The sequence below is a fragment of the Trichosurus vulpecula genome, chromosome 2 (assembly GCF_011100635.1).
Source record: "Trichosurus vulpecula isolate mTriVul1 chromosome 2, mTriVul1.pri, whole genome shotgun sequence".
NCBI classification, from domain to species: Eukaryota; Metazoa; Chordata; class Mammalia; order Diprotodontia; family Phalangeridae; genus Trichosurus; species Trichosurus vulpecula.
The window spans coordinates 136,450,235-136,477,429 of NC_050574.1; the positions used below are offsets into that span (position 1 = coordinate 136,450,235).

Below are 27,195 nucleotides of genomic sequence, written 5' to 3' on the forward strand. Positions count from 1 at the left end.
GGCAAGGGCTGTTTTAGTTTTGTCTTTGTATTTCCAGAGCTCAGCATAGTGCTTGGAACACAGGAGGCACTTAATAATTGTTGAGTGGTTCAAAGTAGCTAAAGCCAATGTGAACTGAAACTTATATTAAATTCTAAGGATAACGAATGAATGAATAAACAATTGATGTCATCAAGTGAAGGAATAAGGAAGAGAAAGAATTACTACTTGGGGATGGTGTGAGACGATAAGATTAGAGGAAAGAAGGCTGAACTATTCAGCTTCTACTTCCTTTGTCTTCTCTACCAAGAATTATTTTCTGACAATGAATGCTAGAACCAAGATAGTTAATAGGAAACTGAAATCCAAGATAAGTGAGAAGATGGCACAGAGCCTATGTTCAATGTCTTTTAAATTGCTTAGTCAAGAAGAATATCATCCTAAGACACAGAAAAGACTTGTAGATAAGGTTGCTGAATTGCTACCTGTGATCAATGAGAAAGAGTGGGGAATGGAAGAAGTGAGGCAGGATCTGCAAATGTCATAATTTCCAATAAGGGGAAGCAAGGTGATTCCTGTATAGGCTAGTGAATTTACTTGACACAGTTTACTTTCTCATGAGACAGTAGGTATCTTGACACTATAGATATTCAAGTAGAAATTGGATGAACATTTGGCAGGACACACTAGTTCAGGCTCTCATTGCCAGAGCCTTTGATCCAACAGTACCACTACTAGATGTATACCCAAAGAAATTAAAGAAAAAGGAAAAGAACACATATAAACAAATATATTTATGGCAGTTCTTTTCATGATGGCAAAGAAATGGAAACTGAGAGGATGACCATCAATTGGGGAATTCATACTGAATAAGATGAATGTGATAGAGAACTATTTTGCTGTAAGAAACGATGAAGGGGATTGTTTCAGAAAAACCTGAGAAGACTTATATGAACTCACGTAAAGTGAAATGAGCAGAACCAAGAAAACGATGTACACAGTAAGTAAATTTAGAAATGAAAATAAAAATAAAATTTTAAAAAAGGAAATGAGCTCTGTTCAAATCCTGCTTAGATACTTATTAAATATGCAACCCTGGGCAAATCACCACCTCTCTGAGCCTTAGTTTCAACAGTAAAGTAACTTAGCTATCTAATGATAACACCTACCTCACATGATTGTTTTGAGGATTAAATAAGATAACATATGCAAGGCACTTTGCAAACCTTAGAACACTATACAAATGCCCTCTATTTATTGGTATTATCATCAATATTGTGCCACCAGAACTTTCTAACCCACATTTCTGGTCACATTTCTCTGCTCCGGAATCTTCACTGGATATTGTCTCCAACATAGTTCATACTCTTTTATCATTCAAAGTCTTTGCAATCTTCCCTCCTATTACTCTCTTCCACACAGTCAGCACTCTAGATCAGATCTCCCTGGCCCTTGAATCTCCAGTGTCCTCATTCCTTCATGGTGTTATTCAGGTTGTTCTAGATACCTGGATTATCCTTCTTTTCCATGTTTAGTTTCTGACACTCTTCAATAATAACCACAATGACAATAGCAGCTAGCATACATACATATATATAGCACTCCTATGGAACAGGCGCAGTGCTACACATCTTACAATCATTACCTCATCTGATCCTCACAACAACCCCAGGGAGGGAGATGCTATTATTTTCCTTGTTTTACAGATCAGGAAACTGAGGCAAACAGAGATTAAGTGACTTGCCCAGGATCACAAATCTAGCCAACGCCAATGCTATCTCTTCTAGAAAGCCTTCTTTGATCCTCCTTTCTCCACTCCTATCAAGAGAGTTCTCCAAAAAATCTGACAGAGTAACTTTTCTTCCCACACCATAATTTCCCTCCTGGCCCACTACCAAATACCAGCTGCTGGCCTCCCCTGGGTGATTCCACCCTGAGGCTAACCAGGAATCAACCTATTGTCAAAAGTCCCAGCCCCACCCGGCTAATTCTGTTTGTTTCACTTATACAAAAAGTGCCTCCTCCCCTGCTCCTGCCCCCCACCTCCCTTTTAATGTATTGTCTTCCACCATTACAAAGTGAGCTGCTTGAAAAGTAGTGACCCTTTTCTCCTCTGATCCTTGGATCAGCAACACTTAGCACAGGGCCTGGCACTCGGTAACCACTCAATGTTCTTTCCATCTACCTGTCTGCCTATCTGTCTGTCTGTCTATCTCTCAAAGAACAAATTTGGAGCTAACAGGATCATAGTGTTTGAGCTGAAAGGGCCATCAGAGATAAACTAACTAGTTTACTATTAGAGGTATTAAATACATGGCCTGCAGGCCACATGTGGTCCATAACACTCCTGAGCATAGCCCAAATCAAATTAAAACAGTTTCCATCTGATTTTAATGTGTCGGTATATTAATAAAAAGAAATATATAAACATACATGGTTTTCTATGTCAATATGTGGCCCACAGGGACTTACATGAACAGTTTAGTGTCCCCTGTATCTATCTGAGTTTGATACAGCTAAGTGGTGAGTGGAACGAGTGAAGACCTCTCATAAAAAGGGACAAATTAAATAAACAGGAATAAGTAACATAGTAAGGTCTCTCATGAAATCTAAACTTCAGCTTTCTACTTAAGTTTTTCTGTAAGACAAGTTAGTGACCATGGGAAGACAAGTTAGTAACCATAGGATCTCCCGAGAATAAAAATAGGACACAGGATGCTCACATCCTGTGTATTTACCTAAGGGTGAGAGACCCAAAAGAAAGAAGGGTAGAGGTGAACAAGTCAGCAACCATAAAATCCTCTGGAGAATAAGGATAGGACACAGGATGCTCACCTCCCATGTATTGACCCCAGGATAAGGGACCCTCGGCTCAGAAGAAGAATGGATGAAAAGCTGGAAAGCCAGGTGCAATGTAGACGTGTGAGACTATTTAGGTGTAAGAATGATGGGAGGCAAATGTAAGGAGTTTGAGGGATATCCGTTACAGAGGCAAGGAGGAGGAGGAAAGATTAGTTCATCACAGATGTGAAGGGAAGGTATCAAACTACCGACCGGTCAGTCAAAGATAACCAAACCATTTGTTCCTCATCATTGTCACTGAGATAGATTTATCACTTAAGATATGTCACTTAAGGTACGTCACCTGCTTGTCAAAGATAATTAAAACTTTGTTCTTTGCCATTGTCCCTGGGATAGATTTATCGCATCCAGAATGTACCCTCAAAGCTTGCGTCTTCAAGCTGAGAGGAAGGAGGTTGGGAGGGGGAATTGCGGTTAGGGACCTATATAAACACCCCAATTCTCTGTGTCTGGTGCACTCTGACACTAAGAGGACCCTTGGGGTGCTCTTGCTGCCTGAGTTGCCCTTTCCCATGGGATTGTAATAAAATTTCCTTTCTACTTTCGCCTTGAGATGCCTTTGCTTTAATTCTTTAATTTGCAAATCTGCGCCATACAGTGGTTCAGCGGATAGAGGGGCTGGGCTAAAAGTCAGGAGGACTCATCTTCCCAAGTTAAAATTTGGCCTTAGATACTAGTTATGTGACTTTGTGTATCTTTGCCAAGAAAAACCCAAAAGCACTCACAAAGAGTTGGACATGACTAAAATGACTGAAAAATAACAACCACTGATCTAGTCTAATTCCTTCATTTTCAGATGAGGAACCTGAGGCCTAGAGAGCTAAAGTGACTTAGCTAAGGTCACAGAAGCCAAAATGAGATTCAAACCCAGGTCCTAAGATACCAAATCCAGTACTCTTTCCAGGGCACCACATTGCTTCTCTATTTTATTTTTTTAACAAGATACAATGACCCATCTGTTTGAAGAGTTATATGCAATATGGGGTTAAGAGCAAGGGATCATGATAGGGAACTATCTTGGCTCTGTAACTTATATTACTATGTGACTAGAGCAAGTCATTGAACTTCTCTGGGCCTCTGTTTCCTTATCTAGAAAACAGAGTTGGACTTGATGATCTCTGTGATCCCTTGTGGCTCTAAATCTCATGATCTAATAATCTTGTTACTGTGTCTTATCTGAGCACTAAGCCAGATCCTGTAATTTTTTGTCAATTTTTTTTTTGAGGCATTCGGATTTGCAACACAAGCATTTTCAATGTCAATTAAAGAAAATTTCATCAGGATATCCTAAGATAAATTATGACCTGTTTTCCAAACTTATGATCTTTCTAATTTCATTCAGAAACTACAAAGTTGGATAGTGCTTATATAATTAGTGCACAAATTTTGACCTGGGTATGCCTGTAAAATTCAGTCAATGATTAAAAACCCTGGCTATCAATCCTAGACTTCATTCAAAGTTTTAAAAATACTTAATAGAGGGAAAAGATCCGACTCAGGTTCTACCTCCTCCATGATGACTTCCCTGATCTCCCTGTCTAGAAGCCATGCATCTATCAGCAATTTTCCAACCCTCTATATGACTTCTAATACACTTAACAAATTAAATTTCATTTTAAAGTTATCTATGTACTTGTTTAATTCCTACTACTAGACTGTAAATCCTTTGAAGAGAAGGATATCTTTACCTTTGTAGACATGGTTCTTGGCATAGAGCACTGCATAAGAATCAGTGCTCTGACAGGATTCTAGGAAGATGGCAAAGGAATTCTCCCACAAACATGATAAAAAATATTGCCTGGGGCCAGGTGGCAGGCTCCACTGTAGAAACTTTCACATCACAGACAGTGTAGAGATCAGACAACTGAGTGGGGGAAGACTAAAGGACCCTCTGCAATTGCTGGATGCCAGACCCAGGTGTGTTGACCAGATACAGTCACAGGCTGTGGTTGTGGGAGAGGAGAAACAAGCAGAGGCCCAGTAAGTGGGACAGTAGGGACCCTGTTGGCTATGGGCACTAAAAGGAGGGTGGAATCTTGGGTTTCTGTTCTCGTTCCAGGACAGAGGGGTGAGCTGAAGTGGACAAGAGACTGTGTGGCTGGGGGCCCTAGCCACGGTTGAGGGGTAGGGTGGAGAGGAGTCCCCCAGGTCCAGCTCCTAGACAAGAGCTTAGAAACAACAGCAGGGAAAAGCTGAAGCCTGAGGCATGAACCTTCACACCTATGGAACTAAAACCTGGCTATAAAAATCAAAATAAGCCACTAAAAATGGGAATAACAACAATAAATAAGCAAAAGAGAAAGAACTCAACCAAAGATAAATTATATAAATGAGGAATCAATGGAAGAAATGTTGCAGTGGAAGCAGGTGCGGTGGTGAGCTCAGAGTGCTAGAATCTTGACTGGCTTAAAGAGGGAATTACATATATAACTAGAAGGGTATAAAAGTCTTCTAAATTTATAAAGAAATAGGAGGGCAAAGGGATAGGTTTTAGTAGGGTGTGTAGATCAAGAAAGAGCAGGGTGAGAGGAGAATAAAAGGGAAGGACTCTTAGATGAGAGGATAGATTAAGGAATAGGATGCCAACAGGAGAGGATATAGGAAGGATTCTTTAAAAGGGTGCAGATTAGGTCAGTAGTGGTTAGAAGTAAATTAGACTTCTGAGTAAGGATACAGGGAAAAGATATATAGTGAAGAAAAATAAGATGGAGGGAAATACAAAACTAGTAATTTCAACTTTGAATATGAATGGGATGAACTCACTCGTAATGGAAATAGGTAACAGAATGGATTAAAAATCAGAATCCAACAATATGTTATTTACAAGAAACACTTTTTTAAAAAAAAAAAGAGATATACACAAGAGTTAAAATAAGGGGCTAAAGCAGAATTTATTATGCTTCAGCTGATGTAAAAAAAGCAGGGGGTAGCAATCATGATCTCAAAGTTAAAATTAAAATAGATGTAATTAAAAGAGAAACAGGGAAGCTATATAACATTAAAAGGTACCAGAGACAATAAAGCAGTATCAATACTCAACCTATAAGCACCAAATGCTATCGTATCTAAATTTTTAAAGCAAAAGTTAAATGAAATAAGGTGGAAATATAAAGTAAAACTATAATAGTAGAGGACTTTAACCTTCCCCTCTCAAAGGAAAGGAATTCTACTAAACTCCTTCTATAAAACAGATATCCTACTGGCACCTAAACCAAGTGGCAAGTGTTGAACTGGGCCTAGTGTTTGACCCCTACAAGTACTCTTTCTTTAAAAAAAAAAAAAAGTTTATTGATGTCTTTTGTGTTTTGCACCATCATAGCTTTCCCCAGTAACCCTATGTCTCCCAGACAGCCATCCCATAAAACAAATGGTATTTAAAGGCAATAAAGGAAAACAAGAAAAATCAGCACAACCAATCAATACCTTGAAAAAAATCTGAAAACATATGCAGTGTGCAGCACTTGTGGACCTCCCATCTTCACAAATGTGTGGAAGTGTCTTTTCATATCTCTTCATTTGAGATGCACTTTTTCTTTATAATTTTGCTACATTTATTTCTGATTTGTATATATACAATTATTTTCATTTACACTGCTGTAGTGACTGTATATTGTTTTCTTGGCTCTGTTTACTTCATTCTGTATCAATTCATGTAGATCTTTCCATACTTTTCTGTATTTATCACACACATCATTTCTTACAGCACAATAATTTTCCATTACATTTATGGATCACAATTTGATTAGCTGTTCCCCAATTGATGGGCATCTATTTTATTTTCAATTCTTTACCATCACAAAAAAGTGCTAATATAAATATTTTGGTGTATATGGAGACTTTTCTTTACATATATATACACATATCTGTGTCTAATGGTAGCGTTTTGTAGGGTGGGGTGGGGAGAGAGGGAGAAAAAAAAAGCACACACCGGAGAACAAAAGAAAACTTAGAAGAAAGCACAAAAAAGCAGGTAGCTTTGAAAATGATGAGTAGTGTTTATTACATTTTTTAAAAAACTAAACAGTGTGAAATTGAAATTCATGGTTTTATATTGAATCTTCTTTTCATGTTGTGCTGTGTACATGGAAATTTTCCTTTTGTGTGTCTTTTTGTATTTAAGTTCAAAATGAATAAAAAATTTTAATGAAAATATCTGACTTTAGGTCTCAACTTTCACACTGAAAAAAAAATCAGTGCTTAAAATACAGTGCATTGAAAAGCATATACACATTATAATCCCCCCACCCCCTGCCACCCCAAACACATGCTTTTAGGAAAAATTGACAAGAGGATTCTCACTTAGCATATAAAGTAGCACAAAGCATATTAATCCAATAACCTGAAAAATTATTTTATTTATCTAAAAATAAGTAAGACAATTAATCTCTATTTCTAGAGATGGAATAGACCTTAGAAATTATGTAGTCCGGGGCAGCTAGGTGGCGCAGTGAGTAGAGAACCGGCCCTGGAGTCAGGAGGACCTGAGTTCAAATCCGGCCTCAGACACTTGACACATGTACTAGCTGTGTGACCTTGGGCAAGTCACTTAACCCTGATTGCCCTGCCAAAAAGCAAAAAAAAAAAAAAGAAATTATGTAGTCCAATAACCTTATTTCACAGATGAAGAAATTGAGGCTCAGGGAAGGGATGTGATGTGGTCAGTATTGCTGTGACAGTAGACTGAGTCTAGAACTCAGGTATCCTGATTCTTAGTCTAGTGCTTGATACATTCGAAGCCTCCAACATTTTATTTCGGAACATCTTAGGCACCAGAGGAAGGTGATAAGTACTTTTTAAAAGTTTCTACAAAGTGGCCATCTAGACAGGCTTAAAGGCAGCTTCTTTACATCCAAATTCACATGGGTAGACAAAGAGCACTTAGAAGTTTCCTTATTATTTCAGCACAGTAACTAGGCTACAAAGACTAGAAAAGCACAAGATGTCTTAAAATGGAATTTATGAGTAGAGAAAGACAACAAGTAAGCCAAAGATGACACTCCTAGCATCCTTTACACACCTTCAGATTAATTTATTTGATTCATGACCCATATTTATTTCTAATTTCTTCTCCTATGGATTTCATGGCTCTTTTAATCCATTCTGGAGTCTCTTCCCATTATTTCACTTTCTCTGTGTAATGCACAGGATTGTCTCATCAGGTATGAATTCACTTTCTTTCATATTATAATATTTATGAAGTGAGCTTTGTATTCTTTTGGTGGCTTTAGTCATACCTCCTTCTGGTTTTAGGATCATCTCTTGATTTCTCTGTGTATATCTTGGGTTTTGGTTGAGACTTTATTCCCCTTTAGTGTTTTTTTTCTTTTTTTTTGAGCTTTGTTCCCTATCATTTACTTTTTGGTCTCTCCCCCTTTGCTGGTGGATAGACTCCTAAGACCAAGCTGCAAAGCTGCCTCATTCTCCTCATGTGGAGGGATATAGGGTTTACTGGCCTGATTCCTACTTCTTATAGGGGAGTTCTTTACCATAGGCTTGGAACTGGGGTAGGAAGCATCACATTTCAGCCCACCTGAATTCTCCTCTGGCTTCAGCATGATGCAGTGGATACAGCATTGGACCTGGAGTCAGAAGACTGGGTTCAAAACCTGCCTCAGGCACTTACTGTGTAACCCTGGGCAAGTCTCCGTCTACCTCAGGTTTCTCAACTACAAAAGGGTGATAATAATAGCACCCACCTCCCAGGGTTGTTGTGAGAATCAGATGAGATAATAATTACAAAGTACTTCACACACTGTAAGCACTACATAAATGTTAGTGGTTATCATTATTTTTGTGGGTGTTGTCTATCCCCACTAAACAGTAAGCTTCTTCAGGGCAAGGACTATCTTTTTGTTTTAACTTGTACTTGTGTCCTCAGCACTTAAACAGTGTCTGGCACATAGTACAGGCTTAATAAATGTTTAATGACAACTACAAAATGACAATTTTTTCAGCAAATGAAGCTTTAACACTGTGATAAAACTTTACAGAAGAAACCTTTCTAAAATAAAGCATATATCTGCCTGTCTCTTATAAAGAGCACATATAATTCAAATCTATTTTTATGACTCCAGCTATTACGAATAAATTTATTATGAACGGATAGTGGCTACCCATTGTAAACATCCTGTTCCACACCTCCAAAGCTCGTCAGCACCCACAATTCTATCTACAATTTGATCCTCCTTTGTACAAATCCTGATGAAAAAATGGGCTTTTTCCTTGCCAAAGCTAATCTTATTCCTATCCCACCAACCCCAAGATCATTTCCTCTTTCTTTCATCTTCAATCTTCTCTTATTTTCTGGCTCCTTTTCCAACACCTAAAAATATGACTAGGTCTTCCCCATTCTTAAAAAGCCTTCCCATTGACCCTGACGTCCCCTCAAGCTCTTGTCCTGTGCTCTTCTTCATTTCCCAGGCCAGGCTGTCTCCATTTTTTTACTTCCTAATCCTTTCTGTCTCCCACCATCCTCATCCCCCCACCTCACCCCTCAACTCATACTTTAAGGACCTGTTATTCTATTAGTACATAATCAAACACAACAGAAAATTAAGAGTTTGGAGGAGCAGGAATTCCAGGTAGGGGGAGCAACATGAGCAAAGATATTCTATCTGCAATCCTATCACTCAACTCTACCCGGGACTAACTACTACTCAAATACATTCAGCGGTCTTTACGAACTGCTAAATTCAATTATCTTTTTACATTCTTCATTCAGCTTGACCTTTCTGTAGCATTTAACACTTCAGACTCCCCCCTCCTCCCAATCTCCTGGATCTTCTTTCCTTCCTTGGTTTCTATGACATTACTCTTTCCTGGTTCTCCTACCTATCTGACTGTTTCTTCTCATTCTTCTTTGCTGAATCCTCCCATCTACCAAGAAGAGGTTTTTCTCCGACACCTCCCAAAATTCTGTCTGGGCCTTCTACTCCTGACTAAATGCTATACTTATCAGTTCCCACAGGTTCAATTACCATCTCTATGCAAATGACTCCCAAATATACCAATGCACATCTCCATCTGGAGATCCCCCCCACCGCATCTTAATTTCAATATGTATAAAACAGAATTTACATCTTATCAAAAGTCCATCCTTCCTTCCAAACTTCCCCATTTCTCTTGATAGTACCATCATTCTTCCAGTCACACAGGCTTATAACTACTTGGAGTCATCATTGACTCTTCCCTCTCCCTCTTATCAAATCACTCTACAATCCTCTTGTATGTGTTCCCTTCTCTTCACAAGTTCAGGCCTCACCACCTTACAATTACAATTATAATACGATAATATAATTAATTATTATTACAATTGTAAAAACTTTGCAAAGGTCACTTGCTCAGGGTCACACAACTAGTAAGTGTCTAAGTCTAGATTTGAACTCAGGTCTTCCTGACTCCAGAATCAGTACTCTATCCACTGTGCTACCTTGCTGCCCCTACCTTTGAATAAGACCTTTCATTTTCCCTGTCCTGATAAATTCTCTGAAACTTCCCTGGTTTAGGTTCTTACCAGATGAGTAGTGCAGTTGCAAGTAGTTGAGCTTAAATGTAAAAAACACAAGGAAAGTTTCTTTTCTGGTCCAAACCTATGATTTCATCAGTGCAGGGATCTCCCAACACCAATACAGACAACTATAGGTAACTTATAGGTACTGAGAGGGTGAATGACTTGTCCAAGAATAGCCCTACCAAAATGCTATTCTTTTGCAGACGTGTAATATAAGGTTGTCAGATTAGTTGATTCAAAGGTTATGAGTACTATGTACATTGCGTTAGGCACACAGTAGGCACTTAGTAACTGCTTGTTGCTGCTTGATTGTGAGTTTAATAATTCTCTGGTCAATTTTATGGGCTAAAGTTTAATTATAACTTATGCTTCCATTGAATATTTTTTATATTAAATGATTTCTACTTACCAAACCCATCAATGTCTAGATTATTATTAACAACAACATCTAGCAGAGTGTCACCAACTTTTCCTTGGGTTGTTAATTTCTCACCATCACGGTTTATAAAATGAATGGTTACTTTATCTTCTGAGCTAGAAAAAAAAAGCATATCTTTAGTATTCTTTAACCTTTAATAAGTATTTGTAATAAAGCTTTTTAAAGCCTATAAGGCCAAACAAATAACCATGTAACTAGATATCATTAAATGTACCTCTGTACTTCTCATCCTTTCTCTTTCAAAAGATCATCTAGTAGGAAGACACTGGCACAAATCACAAATGCTGGGACTTACAAACTTCTCATCAACCAGCACTGTGTATGTTCAACATCTCCTGATAACCTCTTTCAAAATGAATCAGATTCAAAAATCTCTGCTTTATTGGCATTAGGATGATGACCTCAACTGCATCTACCCTGCAAAGAAGAAACTTATTCAAAGTAGAAAAAGACTCCAGAGGGTAAGCACAGACTAGAGTGAGCTCCGTACCCGAGTCCCTCCAAAAACCTATAAAAATGGCTCTGAACCAATTCTAGAACGGCAGAACCCACAGAACAGCAGAGGGAAGCAGGGCTCCAGCCCAGGACAGACTGGATGGTCTCTGGGTGAGGTCTATTCCACACGGAGCTGGGAGCTGGGAACGGAGTGGAGCAGAGCCCAGCCTGAGCGGCGTGGACGATCCAGACCAGAAGCCAGGCGGAGGGGGCCCTAGCGCCCTGAATATGTGAGCTGCGGGAGTTACCAGACCCCTCGACCCACAAACACCAAAGACTGCGGAGAAGGTTAGTGGGAAAAGCTGCGGGAGTGGAAGGAGTTCATGGTTCGGCTTCCAGCCCCAGGGGCAGCAGAGGTGGGGCAGCTACAGCTGTTGTTACTTCCGGCCCCAGGCCCACCTGGTGGGAGGAATTAAGTGGCGGATCAGAGCAGGAGTGCAACAGCCTGCTGAAGATCTAAGCCCAGTCTGGACTGGGGGTCCTTGGGGAAGGAGGAGTGCGGCTCTGACAGAGTTGGCACCTCCCCCCCAAACGTAGAACATAGAACTCCTTAGTCTACAAGCAGTCATACCCCACTGAAAAACTCAAGGGTCAAGTTAGTTGGTTGGGAATATGGCCAGGCAGCGAAAACGCGCCCAGATTCAGTCTCAGACTTTGGATTCTTTCTTTGGTGACAAAGAAGACCAAAACATACAGCCTGAAGAAGACAACAAAGTCATAGAGCCTACAACCAAAGCCTCCAAGAAAAAACATGAACTGGCCCCAGGCCATAGAAGAACTCAAAAAGGATTTGGAAAAGCAAGTTAGAGAAGTAGAGGAAAAATTGGGAAGAGAAATGAGAAGGATGCGAGAAAACCATGAAAAACAAGTCAATGACTTGCTAAAGGAGACCCAAAAAAATACTGAAAAATACACTGAAGAAAACAACACCTTAAAAAATAGACTAACTCAAATGGCAAAAGAGCTCCAAAAAGCCAATGAGGAGAAGAATGCCTTGAAAGGCAGAATTAGCCAAATGGAAAAGGAGGTCCAAAAGACCACTGAAGAAAATACTACTTTAAAAATTAGATTGGAGCAAGTGGAAGCTAGTGACTTTATGAGAAATCAGGATATTATAAAACAGAACCAGAGGAATGAAAAAATGGAAGACAATGTGAAATATCTCCTTGGAAAAACCACTGACCTGGAAAATAGATCCAGGAGAGATCATTTAAAAATTATTGGACTACCTGAAAGCCATGATCAAAAAAAGAGCCTAGATACCATCTTTCAGGAAATTATCAAGGAGAATTGCCCTGATATTCTAGAGCCACAGGGCAAAATAGAAATTGAAAGAATCCATCGATCGCCTCCTCAAATAGATCCCAAAAAGAAATCTCCTAGGAATATTGTTGCCAAATTCCAGAGCTCCCAGATTAAGGAGAAAATACTGCAAGCAGCCAGAAAGAAACAATTTGAGTATTGTGGAAACCCAATCAGAATAACCCAAGATCTGGCAGCTTCTACATTAAGAGATCAAAGGGCTTGGAATGCGATATTCCGGAGGTCAATGGAGCTAGGATTAAAACCTAGAATCACCTACCCAGCAAAACTGAGTATCATGTTCCAAGGCAAAATATGGAGTTTCAATAAAATAGAGGACTTTCAAGCTTTCTCAGTGAAAAGACCAGAACTGAATAGAAAATTTGACTTTCAAACACAAGAATCAAGAGAAGCATGAAAAGGTAATCAAGAAACAGAAATTGCAAGGGACTTACTAAAGTTGAACTGTTTTGTTTACATTCCTACATGGAAAGATGATGAGTATGATTCATGAGACCTCAGTATTAGGGTAGTTGAAGGGAATATGCATATATATATATATATATATATATATATATATATATATATATATATATATATATATATATGTTTATGTATATATATAAGTGAATGTGTATGTATATATCTATGTGTATATATATGTATGTGTATGTATGTGTATATATATGTATGTGTATGTATGTGTATATATATATATGTGTTTTTATATATATATATATGTAAAAGAGAGAGAGCAGACACAGGGTGAGTTGAGGATGAAGGGAAGATAGCTAAAAGAAATAAAATGAAATTAAGGGATGAGAGAGTAACATACTGAGAGAGGGAGATAGGGAGAGATAGAATGGGGTGGATTATCTCGCATAAAGGTGGCAAGAGGAAGCAGTTCTATGGGAGGAGGGGAGAGGGCAGGTGAGGGGGGAATGAGTGAACCTTGCTCTCATCAGATTTGGCCTGAGGGGGAATACCATACATACTTAGTTGGGTATCTTACCCCACAGGAAAGAAGAGGGAGGAAGATAAAAAAAAAATAAAAGGCGGGGGGATGATGGAGTGGAGGGCAGATGGGGGTGGAGGTAATCAAAACAAACACTTTGGAAAGAGGACAGGGTCAAGGGAGAAAATTCAATAAAGCGGGATGGGTTGGGAAGGAGCAAAATGTAGTTAGCTTTTCACCAACATGAGTATTGTGGAAGAGTTATACATAATGATACATGTGTGGCCTAGGTTGAATTGCTCAACTTCTTAGGGAGGGTGGGTGGGAAGGGAAGAGGGAAGGGAATTTGGAACTCAAAGTTTTAAAATCAGATGTTCAAAAACAAAAAAAGTTTTTGTATGCAACTAAAAAATAAGATACACAGGCAATGGGGCGTAGAAATTTATCTTGCCCTACAAGAAAGGAAGGGAAAAGGGGATGAGAGGGGAGGGGGGTGATAGAGGGGAGGGCTGACTGGGGAACAAGGCAACCAGAATATAAGCCATCTTGGAGTGGGGGGGAGGGTAGAAATGGGGAGAAAATTTGTAATTCAAAATGTTGTGAAAATCAATGCTGAAAACCAAACATGTTAAATAAATAAATTGCATTTAAAAAAAAAAATGAATCAGATTCACTTCTCTGAAACACAGCTACCATGTTAGGAATTCAAATGATACGTAGTGGTCAGGAACGAGGACCTCATTCACCAAAAGTTTATCTACAACATGAGGATAAGCCATATCCCATAATACTGCAGAATGCTGGTAGAAAGACCTAACACTCAACTTCATTATTAGTTGTATGACTTTGGGCAAACTGTTGATCCCGTAGGTCTTAGTTTCCTCACATGTAAAACAAAGGGAATGAACAAAATGATATTTAAGGTTCCACCCGGCTCTAACTCTGCTAATGTGAACTAATTCTGTTTTATAATAACAATGTTAATATATAACACTAGTACACCACTGGATGCTGTATGGTTTCCCTTCCATCTCTCCTATCTCCAACTTGTTTCTATGGAGTTCCCTCTCACACATTCCTTCACTAGACATCTTGCTTCCATGAAATTAGTCAACAGCACATTTATATAGCACTTATGAATTATAATCTAGTCCAACTTCACACTGTACTGAGTTCAGCCAAGGTACATGTCATTTAGACAAAGAATCATGGAGTACGGTTATCTCCACAGAGAAAAACAAAATTTCCCCACTGTTAGAAGTTCTCTAAAATTCTATGCTGGACTAGGGTATTGGTACTGAGAAGCATCAATATAGTCTGGCAGCGCACAAATAATCCTGTTTGTATCCACCACTGTTACTACTAAAATGGAATAGGAGCTAGAAAATGTGTTTATGGATTATCCTACGGCTACTAGGCCTAATCCCTAAACAGATCAAAGAAATAGGAAAAAAAAAACCCAAAATATAAAAATATTTATAGCAGCTCCATCAATTAGGGAATGGCTGAACAAATTATGGAACATGAATGTAATAGAATATTACTGTGCTATAAGAAATGAAGATAGGGATAGTTTCAGAGAATCCTGGAAGACTTTTATGCATAATGGAGAATGAGAACAATTTATATGTCATAAATACATCATAAAAACAATTTTCAGGGGGGCAGAGCCAGGTCACCAGGAAGGGTCTATCGTGCGGTGCTGGGAGCGAACTGCAGCCCAGTGTGGGCCACGCCAGGCCAGACCAGACCCTGAGTCAGCCAGCCGGAACAGGCCCTGGGGCCATGAATCAGTGAGCTGTGGCATTTACCAGACTTCTCAACCCACAAATGCCAAAGAGGAGGTTAGAGGGAAACTGCAGGATCGAGTTCAGAGCATTCTGGCTGCCAGCCCTGGGGGTGGCAGAGGTGGTGCAGTGGTGGCAGTGGCAGCAGCAGGTAGCTCCTGAGGCTGCTTCCAGAGCTCCAGCGTCAGTTGCTTCCCGAGTCCCTGGCTCACACAGTGGGAGGAATCTAGCAGCGGATCAGAGCAGGAGTGCAAGGAGTGCTTTGTGGGCACAAAGGCAAATTCTCTTGCTGTGCCCTGCTTGGATCTGTATTGCAGTCCTGGTTGGCAGTTCTTGCGGGAGGAGGAGTGCTGCTGTGACACAGCCTGGGGTGACAGTGGAGTAGAAGTAGCTCTGAAAATAGCAGTGCTTGGACCCTAAAGCTTGGGACAAAGTACTCTCTATTCTACAAGCAGTCATATCCTGACAAAAAGCTCAAGGGTCAAGTAATTGGCCAGGAACATGGCCAGAGAGTGAAAAAGGATGCAGACTCAGACTCAAGAATATTTTTTTTGGTGACAAAGAAGATCAAAACATACAGCCAGAAGAAGTCAACAAAGTCAAAGAGCCTACATCGAAAGCTTCTAAGAATAATATGAATTGGTCTCAGGCCGTGGAAGAGCCCAAAAAAGATGTGGAAAATCAAGAGAAGTGGAGGAAAAATTGGGAAGAGAAATGAGAGCGAAGCAAGAAAACCTTGAAAAACAAGTCAATGACTTGCTAAAGGAGACCCCAAAAATACTGAAGAAAATAACACCTTAAAAAATGGACTAACTCAAACAGCAAAAGAGCTCCAAAAAGCTGATGAGAAGAATGCCTTAAAAGGCAGAATTAGGGGGCGGAGCCAAGATGGCAACTGGAAAGCAGGGACTTGCATGAGCTCCCTGCCAGGTCCCTCCAAAAACCTATAAAAAATGGCTCGGAACAAATTCTAGAACTGCAGAACCCACAAAATAACAGAGGGAAGCAGGGGACAGCCCAGGACAGCCTGGGTGGTCACTGGATGAGGTCTATCGCGCACGGAGTGGAGGGGTGCGGAGCCCAGCGTGGGCGGCAGTAGGACCAACCAGACCAGGAGCCAGGTGGAAACAGGCCCTAGCACCCTGAATCAGTGAGCTGTGGCAGTTACCAGACTTCTCAACCCACAAACACCAGAGACAACAGAGAAGGTTAGTGGGAAAAGCTGTGGGGGACAGAGTGAAAGTTCGTGGTTCGGCCACCGCCCCGGAGGAAGCAGGGGTGGTGCAGCTACAGAACTAAAGCTGCAGTTGCATCTGTCCCCAGGCCCACCTGGTGGGAGGAATTAAATGGCGGATCAGAGCAGGAGGGCAGAGCCTGCTTAAGATTTGCATCAGGTCCGGGTTGGCGGTTCTTGGGAAAGGAGGAGTGCTGGTGTGGCAGAGCCGGCTGTATAGAAATAGCTCTGAAATCAACCGCACATCCCCTCAAGCTTGGAACAAAGTGCTCTTTACAAGCAGTCATACCCTGCTGAAAAACTCAAGGGTCAAGTAAGTTGGCTGGGAACATGGCCAGGCAGCAAAAACGCACCCAGATTCAGTCTCAGACTTTGAAATCTTTCTTTGGTGACAAAGAAGACCAAAACATACAGCCTGAAGAAGTCAACAAAGTCAAAGAGCCTACACCAAAAGCCTCCAAGAAAAACATGAACTGGTCTCAGGCCATGGAAGAGCTCAAAAAGGATTTGGAAAAGCAAGTTAGAGAAGTAGAGGAAAAATTGGGAAGAGAAATGAGAAGGATGCGAGAAAACCACGAAAAACAAGTCAATGAATTGCTAAAAAAGACCCCCAAAATACTGAAGAAAACAACACCTTAAAAAATAGACTAACTCAAATGGCAAAAGAGCTCCAAAGAGCCAATGAGGAGAAGAATGCATTGAAAGGCAGAATTACCCAAATGGAAAAGGAGGTCCAAAAGACCACTAAAGAAATTACTACCTTAAAAATTAGACTGGAGAAGATGGCGGCTGAAAAGCAGGGACTTGCATGAGCTCCCCACCACGTCCCTCCAAAAACCTATAAAAATGGCTCTGAACAAATTCTAGAATCGCAGAACTCACAAAATAGCAGGGGGAAGCAGGGATCCAGCCCAGGACAGCCTGGATGGTCACTGGATGAGGTCTATCACGCATGGAGTAGAGGGGAGCAGAGGCAGCAGGATCAGCCAGACCAGAAGCTGGGCAGAACAGGTCCTAGCACCCTGAATCAGTGAGTTGTGGCAGTTATCAGACTTCTCAACCCACAAACACCAAAGACAACAGAGAAGGTTAGTGGGAAAAGCTGCGGCGGACAGAGTTCGAGGTTTGGCCACCACCCCAAGGGCAGCGGGGGAGGTGCAGCTACAGAACTACAGCTGCAGTTACTTCTGGCCCCAGGCTAACTCAAATGGCAAAAGAGCTCCAAAAAGCCAATGAGGAGGAGAATGCCTTGAAAGGCAGAATTAGCCAAATGGAAAAGGAGGTCCAAAAGATCACTGAAGAAAATACTACCTTGAAAATGAGATTGGAGCAAGTGAAAGCTAGTGACTTGATGAGAAATCAAGATATTATAAAACAGAACCAAAGGAATGAAAAAATGGAAGACAATGTCAAATATCTCATTGGGAAAACCACTGACCTAGAAAATAGATCCAGGAGAGATAATTTAAAAATTATTGGACTACCTGAAAGCCATGATCAAAAAAAGAGCCTAGATATCACCTTTCAAGAAATTGTCAGGGAGAATTGCCCTGATATTCTAGAGCCAGAGGGTAAAATAGAAATTGAAAGAATCCACAGATCACCTCCTCAAATAGATCCCAAAAAGAAAACTCCTAGGAACACTGTTGCCAAATTCCAGAGCTCCCAGGTCAAGAAGAAAATACTGCAAGCAGCCAGAAAGAAACAATTTGAATATTGTGGAAAAACAATCAGGATAACACAGGATCTGGCAGCTTCCACATTAAGGGACTGAAGGGCTTGGAATACGATATTCTGGAGGTCAATGGAGCTAGGATTAAAACCAAGAATCACCTACCCAGCAAAACTGAGTATCATGCTCCAAGGCAAAATATGGACTTTCAAGCTTTCTCAGTGAAAAGACCAGAGCTGAACAGAAAATTTGCCTTTCAAACACAAGAATCAAGAGAAGCATGAAAAGGTAAACAAGAAGGAGAAATTATAAGGGACTTACTAAAGTTGAACTGTTTTGTTTACATTCCTACATGGAAAGATGACGTGTGTAATTCATGAGACCTTTCTCAGTATTAGGGTAGTTGAAGGGAATATACATATATTTAGACAGAGGGCACAGGGTCAGCTGAATATGAAGGGATGATATCTAAAAAAAAAAAATCAAATTAAGGGATGAGAGAGGAATATATTGAGAGAGGGAGAAAGGGAGAGATAGAATGAGGTAAATTATCTCACATAAAAGTGGCAAGAAAAAGCAATTCTGCTGGAAGGGAAGAGGCGGCAGGTGAGGGGGAATGAGTGAATCTTGCTCTCATCGGATTTGACCTGAGGAGGGAATAACACACATATTCAATCAGGTATCTTGCCTCACAGGAAAGTAGGGGGAAGGAGATAAAAAAGGAGGGATGACAGAAGGGAGGGCAGATAAGGGGAGGAAGTAATCAAAAGCAGACACCTTTGAAAAGAGACAGGGTCAAGGGAGAAAACTGAATAAAGGCGGACAGGATAGGATGCAGGGAAATATAGTTAGTCTTTCACAACCTGAGTATTGTGGAAGTTTTTACATAATGATACACATGTGACCTATGTTGAATTGCTTGCCTTCTTAGGGAGGGTGGGTGGGAAGGAAGGAGGGGAGAGAATTTGGAACTAAAAGTTTTAAAAGCAGATGCTTAAAAAAAAAAGTAGTTTTTGCATGCAACTGAGAAATAAGATACATAGGAAATGGGGCATAGAAATCTATCCTGCCCTACAAGAAAGTAAGGGGAAAGGGATTGGGGGTTGGGAGTGGGGTGACAGAAGGGAGGGCTGATCAGGGAACGGGACAATCAGAATATATGCCATTTTGGAGTGGGGGGAGGGTAGAAATGGGGAGAAAACTTGTAACTCAAAATCTTGTGGAAATCAATGTTGAAAACTAAAATATTAAATAATAAAATATTGTTAAAAGAAAAAAAAACTACTTCCAAACACTTAAAAACTATGATCAATGTGCAACCACAATTCCAAAGGAGCATTAATAAAGTATACTACTTACTGCCTGACAGAGAAATGATGGATTCAAGGTATGAAATGAGACATATTTTTTTAACATGGTCAGTGTGGGAATTTGTTTTGCTTGACTAAGCATGCACAGTGCCTAGTACATAGTAGGCACTTAATAAATGCTTATTGCCTGAAAAACTATTGTATTGTTACAATGATTTTTTTTTACAGATAAAGCAGAGAGAAGTAGGAGAGAAAATAGATTTTCTTGTTCATTAAAAAATATTAAACTAAATAAAACAAAATAATTAATCTTGTAGTTTTATCCAGATGATTGACAGCATCAAGATACCAATGCTATCAGTGATTGAATGAAGTATGAACGATATTTGCCAATATAATGTTCTCTCTCCTCATCCACCAAGATGGCCAGATAAATTATCCAAACGTTTCAGCTTTATTTTATCATAATTTCTGGCTAACTTAATTTTTATGGTAGATATGCAAAATCAGTCCATAACATAATTCTATTGCAATGTTCACAACTGCCAATAGATGGCAACAACCAGCAATAGATGGTTTCTTTATCAACGACTCCTAAAAAAAGGGACATATAATCACAGAAGGTTCTTAGAACTAAAAGGAATGTAGATCCTCTGGGTCGTCAATTCAACACACATTTATTAAGCACTCTTGTATGCAGACACATAGAAAGGCACAACAGAGGATGTGCTTTCAGAAATCTTGTAAAGAAAAAAAGGTACACAAATAATCATGATACCAGATTAACTGAGGTACAAAGCAAAGGAGAAAGTTCTAGGAGAAATGTGAGGAAGAAATCATTTTCACCTTTGGGGTGGGGAAAGGGAGGGACTACACATTTACCTGAGGAGACTAATGCTCTAGCTCCAATACTTAACTATTTGTTTAGCCTTGGGTAAGTCTCTCTCTTAATCCTGGTACCTCATTCTATTTATCTAATTCTTTTGGTCTAAATCCATGATTTTATCAGTGTGGGAAAATCCTCAAACCAACACAGAGTGATGACTAGTCTGTAATTTATAGTGTTGGAGTGTTACCATCTGGACTACTGAGAAGTTAAATGATTTTCCATGATCACACAATTAAACATGTCAAGTCAAAGGTAACACTTGAACCCAAGTCTTCTTGCTTCCACGGTTATTTACACTGCCTATCACTCTATGTACTTTCCTCCATGTTTACTCTCTAGTCTACTCCTTCTAGACACAGACTGCCTTATGTCTCTGTCCTAAAGCTGAACTAATGATTGGTGTGTCCTTGTTTGGAATCATCAGAAATCCAACTCATGCTGCTCAATTATTCTCATCTGCCTGACTACACACTGGCTCCCCACTCCCTTCCTCTCCCCTACCCCCTTTCTGTTTTCCTTTGTGTTGTCTTTCCTTAACAGATTTTACCCTCCTGAAGGGCAAGAAGTGTCCCCAGCACTTAGCGCAGTATACCTAGCACATAGGCATTTAATAAATGTTTACTGACTGACCCCCATCTTTACATCTCCCCTTTACATGTTGTGTTCCACTCCATGTACTGGGGAAATGTCCAGAGTCAGGAGATGGGAGTTATTTTGTTTTTCAGAAACAATAGCAAGGCCAGAATCAATGGATCGAAGAGAACATGGGGATGAGTGAGGTACAAGACTGGAAAGATATGGAGTAGGGCGGTTATGAAGGGCTTTGAACACGATATAGAAGACTTTATATTTGATCCTGGAGGTGATGAAGAGCCACTGGATTTTGTTGAGTAGAGGCATAATGGTCAGATCTATACTTTAGGAAGATCACTTAGACAGCTGAGTGGAAGATGAACTGTATAGGACTAGACAGCTAACTTTATGGGAGGGGTGACAGAGAGGAAAGAGTTAAAGATGATTATGTGGTGGCAAGCCTGGGTGACTGGAAAGATAATGGCACTACCAAAAATAAAGAAGCTAGGGGGAGGGGCAGGTTATGGGGGGAAGATAAGTTGAGTTTAAGGAATCCTGAATCTGGAGTGCCAGTAGGATCCAAGTGGAGACCCACCGCAGGCAGCTAGAAATATAGTACTAGAGCTCTAGACAATGGGGAGGGAAGAAATATTGTGCAGGCAATTATCTTCATAAAGGTGATTGTTGAAGTCAGAGGAGTAGCTGAGATCCCAGGGAAGACAGAAGAGGACTGAGGACAGAACCTTGAAGAACACCCAAGGGAGTGGTAGGAGGAGGAGCCAGTAAGACACAAAGAGTTGTCAAAGATAAGAGAAGAATCATGAGAGTTCAGCCTCATGGATGAGAAAGTATTAAGAATAGATGAGACCTATCTCTAAGACACACAGGGAACTGAGCCAAATTTGTAGGAATACAAGTTATTCCCCAATTGAGAAATGGTGAAAGGATATGAACAGGCAGTTTTCAGAGGAAGAAGTTAAAGATATCTATAGGCATATGAAAAAATGCTCTAAATCACTACTGATTAGAGATGCAAATCAAATGCAAATCAAAACCACTCTTAGATACCACATCTCTCCTGTCAGATTGGCTAACATGACAAAACAGGAAAATGATAAATACTGGATAGGATGTGGGAAAATTGGAATACTGTTACATTGTTGGTGGAGTTGTGAACTGATTCAGCCATTCCGGAGAGCAATTTGGAATTATGCCCAAAGGGCTATAAAGATATGCATACCCTTTGACCCAGCAATACCACTTGTAGGGCTATATCCCAAAGAGATCACACAAGTGGGAAAGCGACCCATATGTACAAAAATATTTATAGCAGCACTTGTTGTGGTAGCAAAGAATTGGAAATCAAAGAGATGCCCAAATGGCTAAACAAGTTGTGGTATATGAATGTAATGGAATACTATTGTGCAATAAAAAATGGGGAGAATACGGACTTCACAATAACCTGGAAGGACCTACATGATATGATGCTGAGTGGGGGGAGCAGAACCAGAACATTGTACACAACCACAGACATATCGCTTCTGTGATGACCAACTTTGATAGACTTGGTTCTTCTCAGCAATACAAGCTTCAAAGACAGCTCCAAAGGACTCAGGAGGGAAAGAGCTATTTACATTCAAAGAAAGAACTATGGGGTCTGAATGCAGATTGAGACAAACTGTTTGCTCTCCTTTTTTTTTTTGGTTTTGCTCTTCCATTGGTCATAAATCTTCTTTACAACTTGACCATTGTGTAAATAAGTTTAACGAGAAACTATATGTAGAAAATATATTGGATTCCATCCCATCTTGGGGTGGAGAGGGCAAGGGAGGGAGGGAAAGAAAATCTGGAACCCAAAACCATTCAGAACTGAGTGCTGAAAACTAAAAAATAAAAATCTTAATTAAAAAAAAAAGAATAGATGAGGCCAGGGTCAAAAGATCTTTAGAAGGCAAGGACAGAAAAAAGGACATTAGATTTAATGTTACAGAAGTCATTATTAACCGTGAATTGAGGTGTTTCACTAGGGTGATGGATTTAGTAGCGCAGATTTTTCTTTCTAGAAATGTGTCAGTGAAGGGGAGAATGGAGAAAGGTAGCAGGGTAAGAGAAAAACAATTTACATTTTGCATTTTAGCTAAAATCTGACAAAACCACATTTTATTAATATACAAGAAGTTTATTTAGAGAGATTCTAATAGTTTCTTCAGTTAATCAGAAAAATCCTCAACATTAAGCAATATCCAGCTCAAACGGTATAGCAGTAATTTTTAAAAGATACAATTCTGTAGCAATGAAAATCCAAAGGTATATAGTTTACAGTTATGATTCAGGAGTTACTAATCAAAGTAAGCAACAGTAATGTGGGCACAACCAAATGGAAGAAATTTCTTCTTGAAAACTGAGGATACCTCCTCTTAATCTAGACAAGGATAAACTAAAGCTGCTCCTATTAATTTGAAGCCAAACTCCCTAACCTACAGTTTGAAGACTGTCCTTCTTTCTTGAAAATTGGGATATTTACCCTTTTCCAACCTTACTATACCTCCCCTGCTTTCCACAATCTTTCAAATATTACAGATAATGGCTCAGCATATAATCTGTCAGGTTTTTTTGTTTTGAGTACATGGACAACTATATGACCTTGGGAAAATTATTTAACCTCTCAACACCTGCTTCTAGACACACACACACACACACACACACACACACACACACACACACACACACGGTGGGGGGGTTGAAGTGACTGGGCTCTGAGGTGCCTTCACAATATCTCTCATCCATATCTACTTCTCTTCACTCAAAAACTAGAACTAATACTATTATTATTATCTGGAATTGATCAAGAACAGCTAGAATCCATTTTTCCTTATTTATCTTTGGAACCAATTCAAGTAATTTTTAGCTCTGTCACTTTGTTGTCAGTTCCAAAGTCGTCGTCTTTGTCAAGGAGAACAAAAGTAAATTAAGAATTGAACGACTCCATCTCCTCCATTTGATCAGTCAATGTCCCATCTCCCCCAAGCAAAGATCCTTTCCCTTCTCCATGCCCTGCCCCCTCAATAGAGCAAAAAAGACAAATACTCTTTTGTTGTTCTTAGCTTCTCTCCAAAGTCTCAAGATCATTTGAGCTTTGGCACAACTCATTGTTTTACAGGCTCACCCCAGAAACTTTTACTTATATTCACCCTCTTTGGTACATTTCTTTACTTAAATTTAAGTTGGTTGGTGAATTTCCTGTGAATCCACAGCAGTCTCTTAAGACAAATGCTATTTTTCCTTCTCACTGAACCGGTTCCCTTTTGTTATCTTCCAGAATATCATTCTTGAGCAACTCTCAGCCTAGCTGGACTGACTTCCCCTATTGCAACTTAGTCATGGGATCCTACCTATTTTTCCTCTGAACTTTGCTTTCACAAAATAAAACTGATTTGCTCGTCTTTAACACAAAGTCTGAGGGAACATTTGTAGATTTAAAAAAAAAAGAAAAAGAAAATGAAGGGTAAAAAAGCTTTCCAAACAGGCTATCCTCCCCAACTTAACTTAAAAAAATTCTTGTTGACATTTTAAAAGTCTATACATATTTTTAAGAAGGTTTAAGTTCCCTCCTCCACCAGTGTCATATTAGCCAGTTGGTTAGTTCTTCAACTCATATGCTCAGTCCCACTTACCTACCCTTAAATGGATATATTTTCATCATCACTGTCATACACTGACCAAGCCTTTATAAAACAAAAGCCCCTGTATACTTAAGAAATTTGAGTACTTCCAAACATATTTTTGCATAAAAGTCAAAGGCAGTTTGTTTTAGGGTTTCTTTCTTTCTTTTCTTCCCTTCTTCCTTCCTTCCTTTCTGTTATACTTCTTAATGTCTAAAGATTCAACAACTCATTTCTAACTCAGGAAAAAAGTACCAACAAGAACGAGTGTGGGAATGCAGGGCAGTGTAGAAGATACTGCCCCCATGTCACTGTACTCATTGGGAACAAATACCAGCACAAGCCAGGCCTTTCCCCTTTCTTCCCACTCCAGAACAGCACCAGAAGAGGTAGTCCAACCTTACCTGTTCCCCTCACCCCTAGCAAGGGGGGGGGGGGGACGGACAACCAAGGTTAAGGTCACCAGGAATCTATGTAGCCATGAAAACACCTGAAACTGTCAGCCCTGGGAGTAGCCAGGGAATTCAGCAGCCCAGTGCCCCAGTGGGCCAGCTAGGGGAACCAGCGGCACGATGCCTTCTAGTTCCCAGCTGTGCAGAGGGAAAGAAAAGAAAAATATTGTGTGGGGAGGGGCAAACTCCAGGTGACCCCTGATAACATCTGCCACTACTAGATCTATGGGATACAACTCTACTGGCAAGGTGGGCACTGAGACAGCAGTCTGACAGTCCCAGGGCCCAGTGGGAAGGAGGAGGAATTCTCTGCATTGAAAGATGAAACCTCCTAGACTAACAAAAAAGGAAGCAAGCTGGACCTCTGGAACCAAGGAGACTTGGGGAGCATGGGGTTGGGGGTGGACACTCAGAGTCCTGGGGTCCAGGTGTGTGTGTGGGTGGAGGGGGGCATCAAACTCCAATCACACGTCTCTGCTCATCTGTGGATTGCTGTTGACCAGTGTTAGTTCACCCTGTCTTTCTTCTTGAGGAAGCGATGTGACATCGATCTGGTTGTGCAGCACAGTTGCCTGCAGAATCACTGCTTTTGCAGGATACTGGAATTCTCTGCCCACGAGCAGTGACACACCCTGGGCAAGTGGAATCTTGCTGTGGGAGTCAATTCAAGCACTGATGAGCCCTTCAAGCTATGTTAGTTCATCCTCTGGTGCAGCCATGGTAGTGATGCAGGCTATGGCCATCTTATGCATGTCAACAAGGACGCAGGGACTGAAATACTGGATGAGGGCACGGCACTGATTCTAGATATAGAGGGTCCTGATGTGGGGGACCAAATATATGTCCAGTAGCAAGTTGTCCTTCATCTCATCCAGCATCTTTAGGCATGAGGAATATTTGGATTCACAGGATTTGAAGATGACGTCCCAAACCTGCGGTTCCAGCTCCAAGAACAATCTGAAAGAGCTGCTAGAAATGTCACTGGGCTGTAGCTCTTCTTAATCAAAGGTAGCCAGCCCACCACCATATACAGCCATATTACTGGGAGACAGTAGCTGAGGGAAATCACAGTGATCAAAGAAGCTAAGAGAAAGTACTTGGCCATCTGCTTATACTTTTGATCAGCCAACTCAGCCAGGCTGACTACAAACTTGAGCTTGGTAAGAATGGCCTGGGCCTGGCTGTCCCTTTCCTCTCTATGCTCAACAATCTCAGGAATAGACTCAGTTTTGCTAATACAGATCAAAGACATGGGACCAATTCTGCAAGTAGACACTGACCTTGATTACATTGAAGCACATACTGATGACATGTTTGGTTCTGGTACAATAATCCCAAATACGGGAGTAACACTTGAGGGGATTGCTGAGATCAGCGGTCAAGATAATGGTCACCTAGGTCATCATGCCCCTCTTTGATGCTTTCTCTGATGGAGTTCTCTTTGTAATTCCTCAAGCCTATCTCCAGCTTCTCCTGTTTTAGCAGTGCCTTTTTTCTAGTGGCTTCCACCCAGGCTGTGTCCAGAGGTGGGGGCTCTACCCCTCCCCCACCAACAGCATCAGGAGCATTTTATAGCTTTCTGGTGGCCTCAGAGGGCTTCCAGTAGATCTTCTCATAAACATCCATATTGAAGGTCTTCTGCACAAAAGAGTATGCCATCTTCAGGGACTAGGGTTGCTAAGCTGTGGGCAGTGATCTTCCATAAACTGCAGCTGCTCAATGCACATTCACCCACTGTGACTGGATGCATACTGTTCCAGGTCCAGGGTGGGATTTTTCATCACATAGTTGATGTCTAGTTTATTCTGCTAATCCTCTTGAGGGGTGACATCAATCTGCATGGGTTGCTCCCTCCAAATTAAACACATGAACCAGCAGATACATCTTCCTCTTACCCTCCATAGGCACTGTCCACATCCAGGTCAACTGAGGCTTCTGTTTCTTGTCTTTTTTTTTTTTTTAAAGAAGGCTGCTGAAAGCTTAACTTTCAGCAAATACTCTGAGAATTGGCTATTTTCACATTCTGTCTGAGTGTAGGCTCATTCCCTTGACTGACAAGCCAGTTCACCAAATG

The 27,195-nt window shown here is 40.5% G+C and overlaps 1 protein-coding gene and 1 pseudogene across 1 annotated transcript in view; both read right to left on the minus strand.

Annotated features, from left to right (window-relative positions):
• Positions 1-27,195, minus strand: part of FDX1 (ferredoxin 1) — a 45,375-nt gene that overhangs the window by 11,997 nt on the left and 6,183 nt on the right. Inside the window, exon 2 of the mRNA XM_036744241.1 lies at positions 10,761-10,885. Coding sequence (XP_036600136.1) covers positions 10,761-10,885 — 125 coding nt within the window. The remainder of the gene's footprint in view (positions 1-10,760; positions 10,886-27,195) is intronic.
• Positions 25,586-27,005, minus strand: LOC118837386 (annotated as a pseudogene).